This window comes from Mya arenaria, chromosome 14 (assembly GCF_026914265.1).
Source record: "Mya arenaria isolate MELC-2E11 chromosome 14, ASM2691426v1".
NCBI classification, from domain to species: Eukaryota; Metazoa; Mollusca; class Bivalvia; order Myida; family Myidae; genus Mya; species Mya arenaria.
In genome coordinates, this window is record NC_069135.1 from 30,262,300 (window position 1) to 30,275,351 (window position 13,052).

The window sequence follows — 13,052 nt, forward strand, 5'->3', positions numbered from 1 at the left end:
TCAAAGTTTGTAATAATGTAAGATCATTGTTTTGAAAGATAAGATATACAATAAGATGAGATAGGTGGTTTGTATTTGAATTGCAGTCTAATTGTATGATTTTATTTTTATTCCCATGTTCGGTAAATACATTCTAGATGTACAAGATGTATGCCAAATTTGACCGTATAAAAAAATTGTATTTTGTATAGACGATATCTATCAAACGCTTGTAAACGATCTATAAGCTAATAAGCAAAAAAAAGATAACGAAATATGATTTTGTTATTCCGATATCAGTATTGATTTCATATTACAAATTAAGTCAACTAATCGTTAACTCGTTTCACCTGTTTAAAAAAAATTATATTTTCCAAGGCAATACTCGTATAGAAGGGATGTTGTGACTAGTAACACCATAAGTATATTCAACGCCATCTTGATTATCATTATCGTCTTCAAAATGTTCCATTCCGGAAAAACAACGTCTATAACCAAAGTTATCAACGCCAAGAATACATGTTACCTAGAAAACAATTTCACAACGCGGTTCATAAATCACTAACGTGTTTTAACAACATCATTCCCAACGCCATGAAACTTGGTGGGAGTCTATCGTTTTCAAAGTTATGGACAGCATTAAATGTATCATTTTCAAAACCGCGCATAGTCTGGTGATTTTTTTTGTCAATGACACAGATACTGAAGTCTGGAAAATATCCTTTTCTACGTCACAAATCTTACAGAAATCACTCTTTTCAACGCTATATATATCAAATTAAAACTGACCCTTTAAAAAACTTCCGAACAGTTTTAGCAACAACACCATTAACGTCTATAGAAGTTAGAACATCCTTTTAACTGAAAACATAATTTAATTTTTATACGTGCAAGAAAAGTATGAGTAGTTTATAACCTAGAAAAGATTTTACAGTTCAAAAGTGTATACATACTTCTAGGGATACAAGCAGAAATACAGTGTGTGTATTCCACGTGATCAATGACGTCATATATGCTACGTCGGTAGGCAACATTTTGCTTAAAATGAAGACTTAAATCAAAGATAACTTTTTTTATACAACACAATTTTAAATGAAACAAAGGGCAGTCTATGCCACTCAAAGAGACCCACATTTGTTTATTACTGAAATCTGATAAAGTCATAAGTTTCATCAAATACTTCGACAAACCTGTTTCCAAAATCATGTTTTGACAGTGCTCCGTCAAGCAGCCGTATTGTAAAAAAGTGTTTAAGGCCACACAAAATTAATGTTTAGTTCCTCGGATTTTTGCCCAAAAAAAATGGAGCAAGCGAGCGAAAAAAAATAAAATTTTTTTGTCAGTTTTCATAAAAAGCGAAGCGAGCGAAGAGCGAAAAATATATTTTTCCTTATATTCAATAAAAATAAGAACGATTGTTCAAAATAATTGCCCTTAAACCCATTTTAATGCCATCTTGAACTTAACCTCTAATGGACATTGGGAAAATGTCGGAATCATACTATTTATTCATCCGTGTTTAGTACAAACATTATATGGATAAATCTAATTTCTTATATAATTAATACATACTTTAATATGACGATCATTCATAATAATAAATAGCCCTGCTTTTAGTAAAAAGTTTGAAACAACTTATATAAATCTACCTGAATCAGTTTAACATGATATGCAACTGTATTTAGACATAACTTAGGATTGAATTTGGATTTGTAAAAAATGATCACTTACTGGCATCATCAAACATTAGACTCCATATAACATAGACTAAATTTTGTTTATATTATCACAGGAAATGCAATGACATGTGCTTATTAAAACAAAAAGAACAAGGGTATTTTCAGAGTACTTTTTTGGTTATTTAGATGTTTTTATGCACCAGCCAATTGTATACGCCCCCCCCCTCCAGTCTCTCAAAACCCGGGTAAAATACACGACCTGCAGGGACACACTGCTGGTAAAATCCCTGCCAAATGGCCCCGCAACCACGAATACCTATGTGAGGCCCATTCCCGACTATTTTCAATATGAAGACAAAACCACATTCACTAGGCACTGCGGGGCCACCTGAAAGGTAAAAACACAGCCCATTGCCTCTGCTGTCCCCCGTATACCCCTGGAACAAGGGCGAGGGGTTGGCGGGGCAGTGGTTACAATTGGTGCATTACAATCCCGGATTATGTTGCAAATACAAACAAAATATAAGGTGATAAACTTAGGCTTACTTATGTTGAGGTATATCCAGACCAGTGTTTATATCGCTATTAGTGAAACGATATTTGTTCATAACTGTTGTTTTGTCAGAATTTGATCAAAAATAAGATTGATACATCAATTTGGACCAATTAATGACTCATGTTCCAGTAAAGTTGACCTGTGACATCTTCAGCATCGTCGTAACGAGGTAAAATTTTGGTCCCATGTATTATGACTTGAATAAAATAGTACTAAGTTGATCATTCCGATTTCCATTCAAAACGAGTCACTAATTACGCAATATAATCATTACCAGTCTCAGATACACATGCTTTATTGAATAATGATTGCTTTAAATAATGATCCTTTAGTGAATGAGACGATCAACAATGGCTTCAAGCATGCTTAAAACATATTTATTGTCAAAAATAAGATTTAATTTCCAAACTTCGAGCCACATTGTTTATACCGGAAGCGGCCATTTTGATTGAATTTATTGAAACCCATGCTAAACCGATCGATATACAGTATAAAGGAATGAAGTCACCATTACGTCATATGTACTTCCGTTGTGTGGAAAATTCTCAATAAAAAAAAATGTTCTTATGAATGATAGACATGTTTTCACATGCTCAATACACTGTCAATCAAAACTATCATTATTCCTGAAACTTTTATACCTTAAGTGTCTATTCTTGCTTGATTTATCATTTTGAGTAGAGATTAAAGCATAAACCGCTGCCCTATAGTTGAAAGGTCATTTTGGAAGATCTGTCATGGCGTACGGTGCAGTTTTTAGAGTTTGTTTTTCAAGTGGAGTGATTTTTCTTAGGAATAACTTGATCCCTCTTTTTTATTGGCTTAAAAGGTAATTTAAAGCTTGTACTTTAAGAATATATGTGGTTATCATAGCCTGCATTCGCACGAAATGCCTTTAAATGTTGTCTAAAAATTATAATTTTACATTGAATTACATAGGGAATAACAATGGTGGTGTATAACCTAAAAACACTACCCATCGGTAACTTCCCTTTACAAAAACACGAAAACTAGCGTAGAAAAATTATACTTGATTATTTTTAGCCTTTTGATAAATTATTACCTGAAAAAAATCTGCTTGGCGATCAAAATGGAGGTGCGGGTGCACAAAAAAAAAATATTTTTTTTTTACATTTTCAAAAAAATAGGAGCGGTAAATCCGCGGAATGAAATATCAATTTGGTGTGGCCTAAAGAAACTAAACTCACAATCAAACTCTGCTAAAGACCGAAGGCAGGGCTCAGTTAGCGGCGTAGACTGCGCTTTGTTTCATTTAAAATGGTGAAGAAATAGTGAAGTTATCTTTGTTTCAAGTATTTTTTCAAATCAAAATATTGCATTCCAACGTAGCATTTATGACGCAATGTATCACGTGGTATGCACACACTGAAATAGGTAGTATAAAATACTTTTGACGTAATCTGAGAAATGTGACGTCATAGTGTTGAATGGCGGCGCCCATGTAGTAAACGTATTTTATAAGGTATTTTAAAAGTAAAATAAATTTAACAAAAAAGATCTAATTCTGCTTGTGGTGGTTTATGTAGTTAAAAATAATAACGAATAAATCACCATCTCGGTCTAAATTAAAATGCGTTACCATACCATAATTGCAGCCAGTAAGACATATAATATATAAATGAGACAATTTGAATGCTTATCTATTCATGTAACAAATTGAAATTTTATAATGTATTGCAATATTTATAAACTATAAACGCAAAACCAAATAACAACAATACAGATAGGCAACAATCAAAAGCTTAAAGAAATATTTAAAAAAAAGAAATAAATTACAATTCCATATTAACTAAGTAAATTAGAATTGCGTTTATAAATGAAATACGGCATTTTACTCATTATTTTATAAAGCATTTGTACCAACAACTCATAGTCTTAAATTCAATGCATTTTACGAATAAGGTAAAGTTATTTGGCTATTTAAAACTACTCGGATCAGTAACAAATACAGACGGCAGTGTTGAGACATCATTGGTTGACTTAGTCCTATGTAGCCCGTCCGCTTGACGTTTACTTTTCAATTTGCCTATGTCCACTGTAATTGCGGGTAGCATCAGTTTTGGAACTTGTTTCGGCCCATCGTTTGTTGGAGAATGTTTTGCAAAGCGTTTCACTGGACTGTTCGCTCTACTTTTCCTGTTCTTTATTTCATTCATGATGTCACCCGTTGACTTCGTTCTATCAAGTTCTTCCAACGGTTTACGGTCGTTCAAAAGTCTATTAGCTTCTCGACGTCTTTGAACAATCGGCGACATTTCTTTCCTTTGTATTAATATCTGCTCCTCTAAATTTGTTCTTAAACTTTCTGGTGGGTATTTTCCATATATATCATTCATTTGTGCTGTTATCTCTTCCCGTTCCTTTGCAAGTTTATCAAGAACATTTAAATGCGCTTTGTAGTCCACAAGAGCTTCATTGTGACGATGTGTAGCCTTCTCCTTTCTCATAAGGAACAACTGCTTTTCAGCATCCACTTGCTTGCACGCGAAACGGTACTTAGCGTGTTCCGCTTTGTTCATGACGTCAGTAAGACGTAAACGGTAGTCACACTGACGTTGTATTGATTCCACCTTCGACTCGGCGTAAAATCCTCCCGTATACTCATCGTAAACCACTTTGCGCTTCTTCGTTATGGTTTCAGTACCCAGCCCCATCTCTTTACTTTTTTTTCCTAGTAATTAATTTTCATTAAAAACGCTTTTAATACCCTCTCTATCTTCCAATTCCTTATATAAGTGTTTTATGCATATTATTCTCCTTGTCAACCAAAACGTTCATTCAACTGTTATTCTCCGGGTATTTGTCTCGTAGGCAAGTTACAAATGCTTTTCTTCGATTCCGATTTGTTATCTTGCTGTGAATAAATTTCTCACCCTATCTTCGCCTTTTTCATTACCTAATAAAACAACAATCAATGCTAAAAGTCAATGATTGCACAGCAAATTTCCTAGAATCACGCACACGACAGAAGATCTATGACGCTTTTCTGTTATATTTGTTCAATACACTGAAACACTCTTTGGCTATTTCCGTTGAAATACAGTTTTTGTAATCAACGTTGTCGATGAGGGTTTCCGACACCAAGCCGTTCAATTCGAAATTTAAATACCTATAGCTGGTTAAAATCTTATCAATTTTTAGACACTAATCCATTTGAATTATTGGCAACAAAATCAATTTTTTGATCTTAAAATTTCAAATTTTCATATTATAACAATCTCATAATTCACTCGATTATAGCGATCTTTCTTTCAATTTGGTATGTTCCGGACACAAAATATGTTCACAGAATCAATTCTAACACGGGTAAATATGATAAATTCCAAAAACCTCGTTCATAGTATTTGTTCGGTTCCAATTCCGTTTAGGCTAAATCACAGTTTTATAATAATTTTAGAACAATATCCATACTCCTGGATGCCCACCGCATTGTAATTACTTTCACAGATCTTTATATACATCTATGTGTGTTTTTTATCCAAACAGTGATGCTAATTTTGTTTCAGAACACTGTTAGCGCTCCCAGGTGAGTTATCGGTTGAATCTGAAAAATAATAGAAAACGGAATATGAAACCACTGAGGAATCGACTTTCCAATCTTTTCAGTGAAATGGTTTCAAATAAACGATGTGATTAAAAACGTTTCGATCAATGTTAATTATTCAGCAAAACCGAATCAATGATTTTGCAAAGTATTGTTCTGCTGTTTGCTGGGATAATGTGTCGGCTGAAAATTGATGCCTATTGTATTATTAATGGCACGCGGAAACTATTTTAATGTTAATAGGCATTTTCTTTCGCTTACATAAATTTTTGGATTATGTAAATTAAGATACACTTAATATTCAAATGATTGTATGAGAAATAAAGACCACTGGCACCGGATTTTTAAACGCAATCATTTAAAAGAAAAATCATATTTATTCAGTACAAAGTGCATATTTAAAAAAAATACTTTTCAATATTTTTTTCACAATTTTGGTATTGTAATTTTTAGTTTGGAATTATAAGGGGTTTTTTTATTTAAAAAAAATGATTGCGTTTGAAAATCCGGTGCAAGTGATAAAGACTGAAACAAATTGCATTGAGTTGTCCCTACGACCTGAAGTACGCATGGTTTCCCAACAACTGTAAAATGTGACAATATTTCGTACATATTTGAAAAGTTATTAAATCGTCTATAAACGCTCATTTCCATATGCAAGTGTAATTTAAACTGCCAATGCATTTGATTTTATCAGGAAATGCTACACAATTTCTATAACCTTTCACCTTTTATTTATGACATTCTGTAGATGTAAACAAATTGTCAGTACAAACAAATAAACTGACCATAAAAACGTGTACAATTGATATTTCAAATAAGCTCTTAAAGATTAATATGGCACTCGTATACTGTATATTGTATACTGGGCTACATTATCTTAATTCGGGTTTAAGGTGGTTGGAAATCAGTTTTTAAAAGCCTCTTAAAGAGATTTGAATTACAGCATAATTTTCTTTAAGCCGCTGCACAACGTGTTTAAAAGAAGCCATATATGGTAGGTTTAATAAAGATATTTATTGTCAAGTTTGAGTACACAAATAAATTGGTTTAAATAAGCCCTTTTCAACAAACCTTGTAGATTTCATAACTGAGTTTTGAAACCTTAAAAACAAAATCAGACTGATTTATGGTAAAATCATATCATTTGAAGTCGGCTTACAATAAAACTTAAAACTTATAACAGTTTGACCATAGCAATAAATAGATAACGACACACTTCTTCTTAACAGAATAATTATGAAGATACGTCCGATATTAGTGAAAGGTTAGCCTAACTACATGGTAATAAATGTGCATGCATTTGAAACATATTTATTCTCTTTTTGTCTGTCAAACTTGCAAGCTCTAAAATGACGGGTTTAAAGATAACATTTTTTGACAAATTCAGGTTTTTTTCAGCGCGGGTTGGAACTCGTCCTTGATGCCTTCTATAATACATACATTGGCCCGATTGTTCAGAACTTTGTTAAAGTTCACAACGTTGTTAACGGCATCGTTGTTAACTTTTAAAGATGATACATTTTATCATGTGCTCATAGCCGAATCAGTTGTGTCAATATTTGTGACAAGTACTGCAGATTACATGTGTGTCCATGAACTTTTTAGAGGATTACATATTTGAAAGTTAACAACGATTCAGTTAACAACGTTGTTAACTTTAACAATGTTATGAACAATCGGCCCTATGTATAGCTACACCCAAAATATGTTTTTAACATCTCTGACTTATACTGCCACTTTGCACCCGTTTATACGTCAAAAAATCTCATATAAATAAATTATGAAAGAGGGTTCCTACAAGCACTTATACATGCTATTATACTATATATGAACATTAAACAGTGAGGTAAAAACACTTTAAACCATTAATTACATTTTTTATTGAAAAGAACGCTCAAATATTTCGTCTATGTAACTGGTAATGAAAGTGTTAAGCGCACAATTTTACAATCAAAGATAAATTTCCAAATTAATACAATAATACATACGTTCTGGAAGACATATATATAGTCCGTAAAATTGAATTTGCTTATCAATTATATCGTCAACGATAATTATTAGGTTAGTTTTCCCAATTACAATTACTCTACCAAATTAAGAAATTTAAATATAAAACCACTACCTGTTTTCATTATTCCCTTTTATATATCCGATTTTAAAACCGACATTGTTATTTTTTAACCGTGTCACTATATGAACATAAAATATTAGTCAAACAAGTCTATTGTAGTTGATAAAATATCGAACTAATATTTGGATGCCTATTTAACATATGCAATCTATCTCCGATCATTTTCATTCCTAAATGTTCGTATACAATCAATTTTCTATCGAATATAATCAATTTCAAATCGTATAGGGGTTATGATCATTATCAAATGCTGAATAATATTGAATAGAGCGATCATGCTTGCCTGTAATTTTTCCAATTTTTCATTTTTTGTCATTTCATTGAAATCCGCAGACTAATTATTTCCATTTATTCATACATATTGACAAGCAGCTTAATCCAAAGGCTTTAAATGCAGCATATTAACTATTAACAAATGATGTTATACTTCTTATAATCATGACACTGATCAGACATTATCGAATTCGATACTGGTTACAAAAAAAACTTCGCTGATAAAATAGTTATAGGTATATTTTTAAGCACTGAATGACAAGATGCATCCCTACATATTAACGTTTCCATAATAATTTGATATGATTTCAATATTAATGTTCATTTTAAGTACAAACTAATTACATGATCCATTTACAAGTCAATGGTAACACAAGGACCCAATGCACATGAAAACAGACATGATATATTAAGAGTGGACAGGTTTTCACAAACATACCGTAGAGATATTTTATGGCGGTAGTCAAGAATACCACCTCAAAGATGCATTAATTACTGGCGGTTTAAAAGGGGGCGCACCCTGTGCGCGCCCCCTCTAAAATCGTCAATGTTTACTTTTTTATTTCAATATGGGAGAGAAAAAAAAGTGGTGATTAAACAGGCTCAAAATGCACTTTTTTGACTACAAATTGTTACACTGATCTTGAACCAGTAACCCCAAACCCGCATGCAAATAGTTCATGCAATATATATACGGTTCTTAGCGAGGGACGCATATCAAAAGTTTGAGCCCCTAAGTTACACCCCCTCTGACTCTTGGAGCCGCCCCTGTTAATTGAGTTGGTTAACGATAAACATAAACATATTCTTTTAATTCTGGTTGTTTAGGGTAAAATAAATGAACGAAAATTTACCAGTTTTAATATAAGGACAATAATTTGAAACATGGCATTAGATTTAACAAGTTACCTTAAATCTCAAATCTATAATCGTATAACAACCCGATTATGTATCCTCTAGACAAGCATTTGGCAATTAATTACGTTATTTTATCTCCGCAAACGGGGATATGCCAATGATGTGTGGTTTTGTAAGGATACATGTCTTAGGAACGATTTGATAATGGGTGAATGGCTGATTGTTCATCAGTATGATTTTATAAGCTAAATGCCAAGCAAACATCAAAATTCATTTCCGTGGGCATGTAAATACGGATTAAGGCGTTACGAAAGCAAACAAAGTTTCACAGATAAGTACATACGCAAGTACACTGGATATTTAACATTAAGTTAATAATCCTTAAGTAATCGTTAAATGGCATGAATTAAAACCTTAATGATTGAGAATGGGAGGAGTGAGTGAAGAATACGAGTCTTTCTTAATCAATAAGATTTTAATTCAGGTCATGTAACTGACTTAGAATACAACCTCATTGGCTGACACATTGTCAAAGCATAATATAAGATAGGAATTGTGTTTCGGATGAGTGGCTGTGGACGGACCATTAAAGTTTAATTCTTAATGATTCAGTCTTGTACTTAATGAGTGTCTATCTGCAATTTCCATTGTCTGTAAATGTAGGTTGTATTCTTAAAATAAGTCAAAGCTGGGTATAGCCAATAGTTCAAGTAATTTCCATCTCAAATTCTGAAGTCATTAACCTTGGAATAGGAACACTGCGTGACTGAACGCAATTAAAATACATCGGGCCGAGTGTTCAGAATGTTGTCGAAGTTAACAACGCTGATAACGGGATCGTTGTTAACTTGTAAGGGTTCAATAGTTTAATATTGACTCAGTATTTGTGAAAAGTACCGCAGTTCACAGGTGTGTCAATGAAATTTTCAGAGAATTAAAAATTTGAAAGTTAACAACGATTCAGTTAACAATATTGTTCACTTTAACGATGTTCGGCCCTATATAACACACAAGAGCCACGCTGAAAGCAAATTGGATTAATAATGGAACTAGAAAGGAAATATCTACATTCATTTTTTATTTTATATGAAACAGATAAACAAACAAAAAATTGGCATATTCAATCACTTCAGTGATGTGTCTCTTGTGTAGCGTTATGTGTCTCTTGTGTAGCGTTATGCGTCTCTTGTAGGGCGTTATGTGTCTCCTGTGTAGTGTTATGTGTCTCTTGTGTAGCTTTTTGTGTCTCTTGTGTAGCGTTTTGTGTCTCTTGTGTAGCGTTATGTGTCTCTTGTGGGGCGTTATGTGTCTCTTGTGTAGCTTTTTGTGTATCCTGTGTAGTATTATGTTTCTCTTGTGTAGCGTTATGTGTCTCCTGTGTAGCTTTTTGTGTCTCTTGTGTAGCGTTTTGTGTCTCTTGTGTAGCGTTATGTGTCTCTTGTGTAGCTTTTTGTGTCTCTTGTGGGGCGTTATGTGTCTCCTGTGTAGTGTTATGTGTCTCTTGTGTAGCTTTTTGTGTCTCTTGTGGGGCGTTATGTGTCTCCTGTGTAGTGTTATGTGTCTCTTGTGGGGCGTTATGTGTCTCCTGTGTAGTGTTATGTGTCTCTTGTGTAGCTTTTTGTGTCTCTTGTGTAGCGTTTTGTGTCTCTTGTGTAGCGTTATGTGTCTCTTGTGGGGCGTTATGTGTCTCTTGTATAGCTTTTTGTGTATCCTGTGTAGTGTTATGTTTCTCTTGTGTAGCATTATGTGTCTCTTATGTAGCTTTTTGTGTCTCTTGTGTAGCGTTTTGAGTCTCTTGTGTAGCGTTATGTGTCTCTTGTGTAGCTTTTTGTGTCTCTTGTGGGGCGTTATGTGTCTCCTGTGTAACGTTATGTGTCTCTTGTGTAGCTTTTTGTGTCTCTTGTGGGGCGTTATGTATCTCCTGTTTGGTGTTATGTGTCTCTTGTGTAGCGTTATGTGTCTCTTGTGTAGCCTTTTGTGTCTCTTGTGTAGCGTTATTTGTTTCTTGTGTAGCGTTATGTGTCTCTTGTGGAGCTTTTTGTGTCTCTTGTGGGGCGTTATGTGTCGCTTGTGTAGCTTTTTGTGTCTCTTGTGGGGCGTTATGTGTCTCCTGTGTAGTGTTATGTGTCTCTTGTGGGGCGTTATGTGTCTCCTGTGTAGTGTTATGTGTCTCTTGTGGGGCGTTATGTGTCTCCTGTGTAACGTTATGTGTCTCCTGTGTAGTTTTTTGTGTCTCTTGTGTAGCTTTTTGTGTCTCCTGTGTAGTGTTATGTTTCTCTTGTGTAGCTTTTTGTGTCTCTTGTGGGGCGTTTTATGTCTCTTGGGTAGCGTTTTTTGTCTCTTGTGTAGTTTTTTGTGTCTCTTGTGTAGTGTTATGTGTCTCTTGTGTAGCTTTTTGTGTCTCTTGTGTAGCGTTATGTGTCTCTTGTGTAGCGTTATGTGTCTCTTGTGTAGCGTTATGTGTCTCTTGTGTAGCTTTTTGTGTCTCTTGTGTAGCGTTATGTGTCTCTTGTGTAGCGTTATGTGTCTCTTGTGTAGCGTTTTGTGTCTCTTGTGTAGTGTTTTGTGTCTCGTGTGTAGCGTTTTGTGTCTCTTGTGTAGCGTTTTATGTCTCTTGTGTAGCGTTTTATGTCTCTTGTGTAGCGTTTTTTGTCTCTTGTGTAGTTTTTTGTGTCTCTTGTGTAGTGTTATGTGTCTCTTGTGTAGCTTTTTGTGTCTCTTGTGTAGCGTTATGTGTCTCTTGTGTAGCTTTTTGTGTCTCTTGTGTAGTGTTTTGTGTCTCTTGTGTAGCTTTTTGTGTCTCTTGTGTAGCGTTTTATGTCTCTTGTGTAGCGTGTTTTGTCTCTTGTGTAGTTTTTTGTGTCGCTTGTGTAGTGTTATGTGTCTCTTGTGTAGCTTTTTGTGTCTCTTGTGTAGCGTTATGTGTCTCTTGTGTAGCTTTTTGTGTCTCTTGTGTAGCTTTTTGTGTCTCTTGTGGGGCGTTATGTGTCTCCTGTGTAGTGTTATGTGTCTCTTGTGTAGCTTTTTGTGTCTCTTGTGGGGCGTTATGTGTCTCCTGTGTAGTGTTATGTGTCTCTTGTGGGGCGTTATGTGTCTCCTGTGTAGCGTTTTGTGTCTCTTGTGTAGCGTTATGTGTCTCTTGTGGGGCGTTATGTGTCTCTTGTGTAGCTTTTTGTGTATCCTGTGTAGTGTTATGTTTCTCTTGTGTAGCATTATGTGTCTCTTGTGTAGCTTTTTGTGTCTCTTGTGTAGCGTTTTGTGTCTCTTGTGTAGCGTTATGTGTCTCTTGTGTAGCTTTTTGTGTCTCTTGTGGGGCGTTATGTGTCTCCTGTGTAACGTTATGTTTCTCTTGTGTAGCTTTTTGTGTCTCTTGTGGGGCGTTATGTATCTCCTGTTTGGTGTTATGTGTCTCTTGTGTAGCCTTTTGTGTCTCTTGTGTAGCTTTTTGTGTCTCCTGTGTAGTGTTATGTTTCTCTTGTGTAGCGTTATGTGTCTCTTGTGTAGCTTTTTGTGTCTCTTGTGGGGCGTTATGTATCTCCTGTTTGGTGTTATGTGTCTCTTGTGTAGCTTTTTGTGTCTCTTGTGTAGCTTTTTGTGTCTCCTGTGTAGTGTTATGTTTCTCTTGTGTAGCGTTATGTGTCTCTTGTGTAGCCTTTTGTGTCTCTTGTGTAGCGTTATTTGTCTCTTGTGTAGCGTTATGTGTCTCTTGTGTAGCTTTTGTGTCTCTTGTGGGGCGTTATGTGTCTCCTGTGTAGTGTTATGTGTCTCTTGTGTAGCTTTTTGTGTCTCTTGTGGGGCGTTATGTGTCTCCTGTGTAGTGTTATGTGTCTCTTGTGGGGCGTTATGTGTCTCCTGTGTAGTGTTATGTGTCTCTTGTGGGGCGTTATGTGTCTCCTGTGTAACGTTATGTGTCTCTTGTGTAGTTTTTTGTGTCTCTTGTGTAGCTTTTTGTGTCTCCTGTGTAGTGTTATGTGTCTCCTGTGTAGTGTTATGTTTATCTTGTGTAGC

At 34.7% G+C, this 13,052-nt stretch overlaps 1 protein-coding gene across 2 annotated transcripts; it reads right to left on the reverse strand.

Annotated features, from left to right (window-relative positions):
- Window positions 1-1,995: 1,995 nt before the first annotated feature.
- LOC128217861 (uncharacterized) lies at window positions 1,996-8,132 on the reverse strand. 2 transcript variants are annotated; one of them, XM_052925281.1, is made up of 2 exons: window positions 7,905-8,132; window positions 1,996-5,779 (listed from the first exon to the last, which is right to left on the reverse strand). In XM_052925281.1, exon 2 carries the CDS (start codon window positions 4,887-4,889, stop codon window positions 4,152-4,154), a length of 738 nt encoding a protein of 245 aa, XP_052781241.1. In that variant the 5' UTR covers window positions 4,890-5,779; window positions 7,905-8,132; the 3' UTR covers window positions 1,996-4,151. The 2 variants fall into 2 exon arrangements, with proteins under 2 accessions (XP_052781241.1, XP_052781242.1); XM_052925282.1 differs by lacking the exon at window positions 7,905-8,132 and adding an exon at window positions 7,771-7,812.
- Between the last annotated feature and the right edge of the window lie 4,920 nt (window positions 8,133-13,052).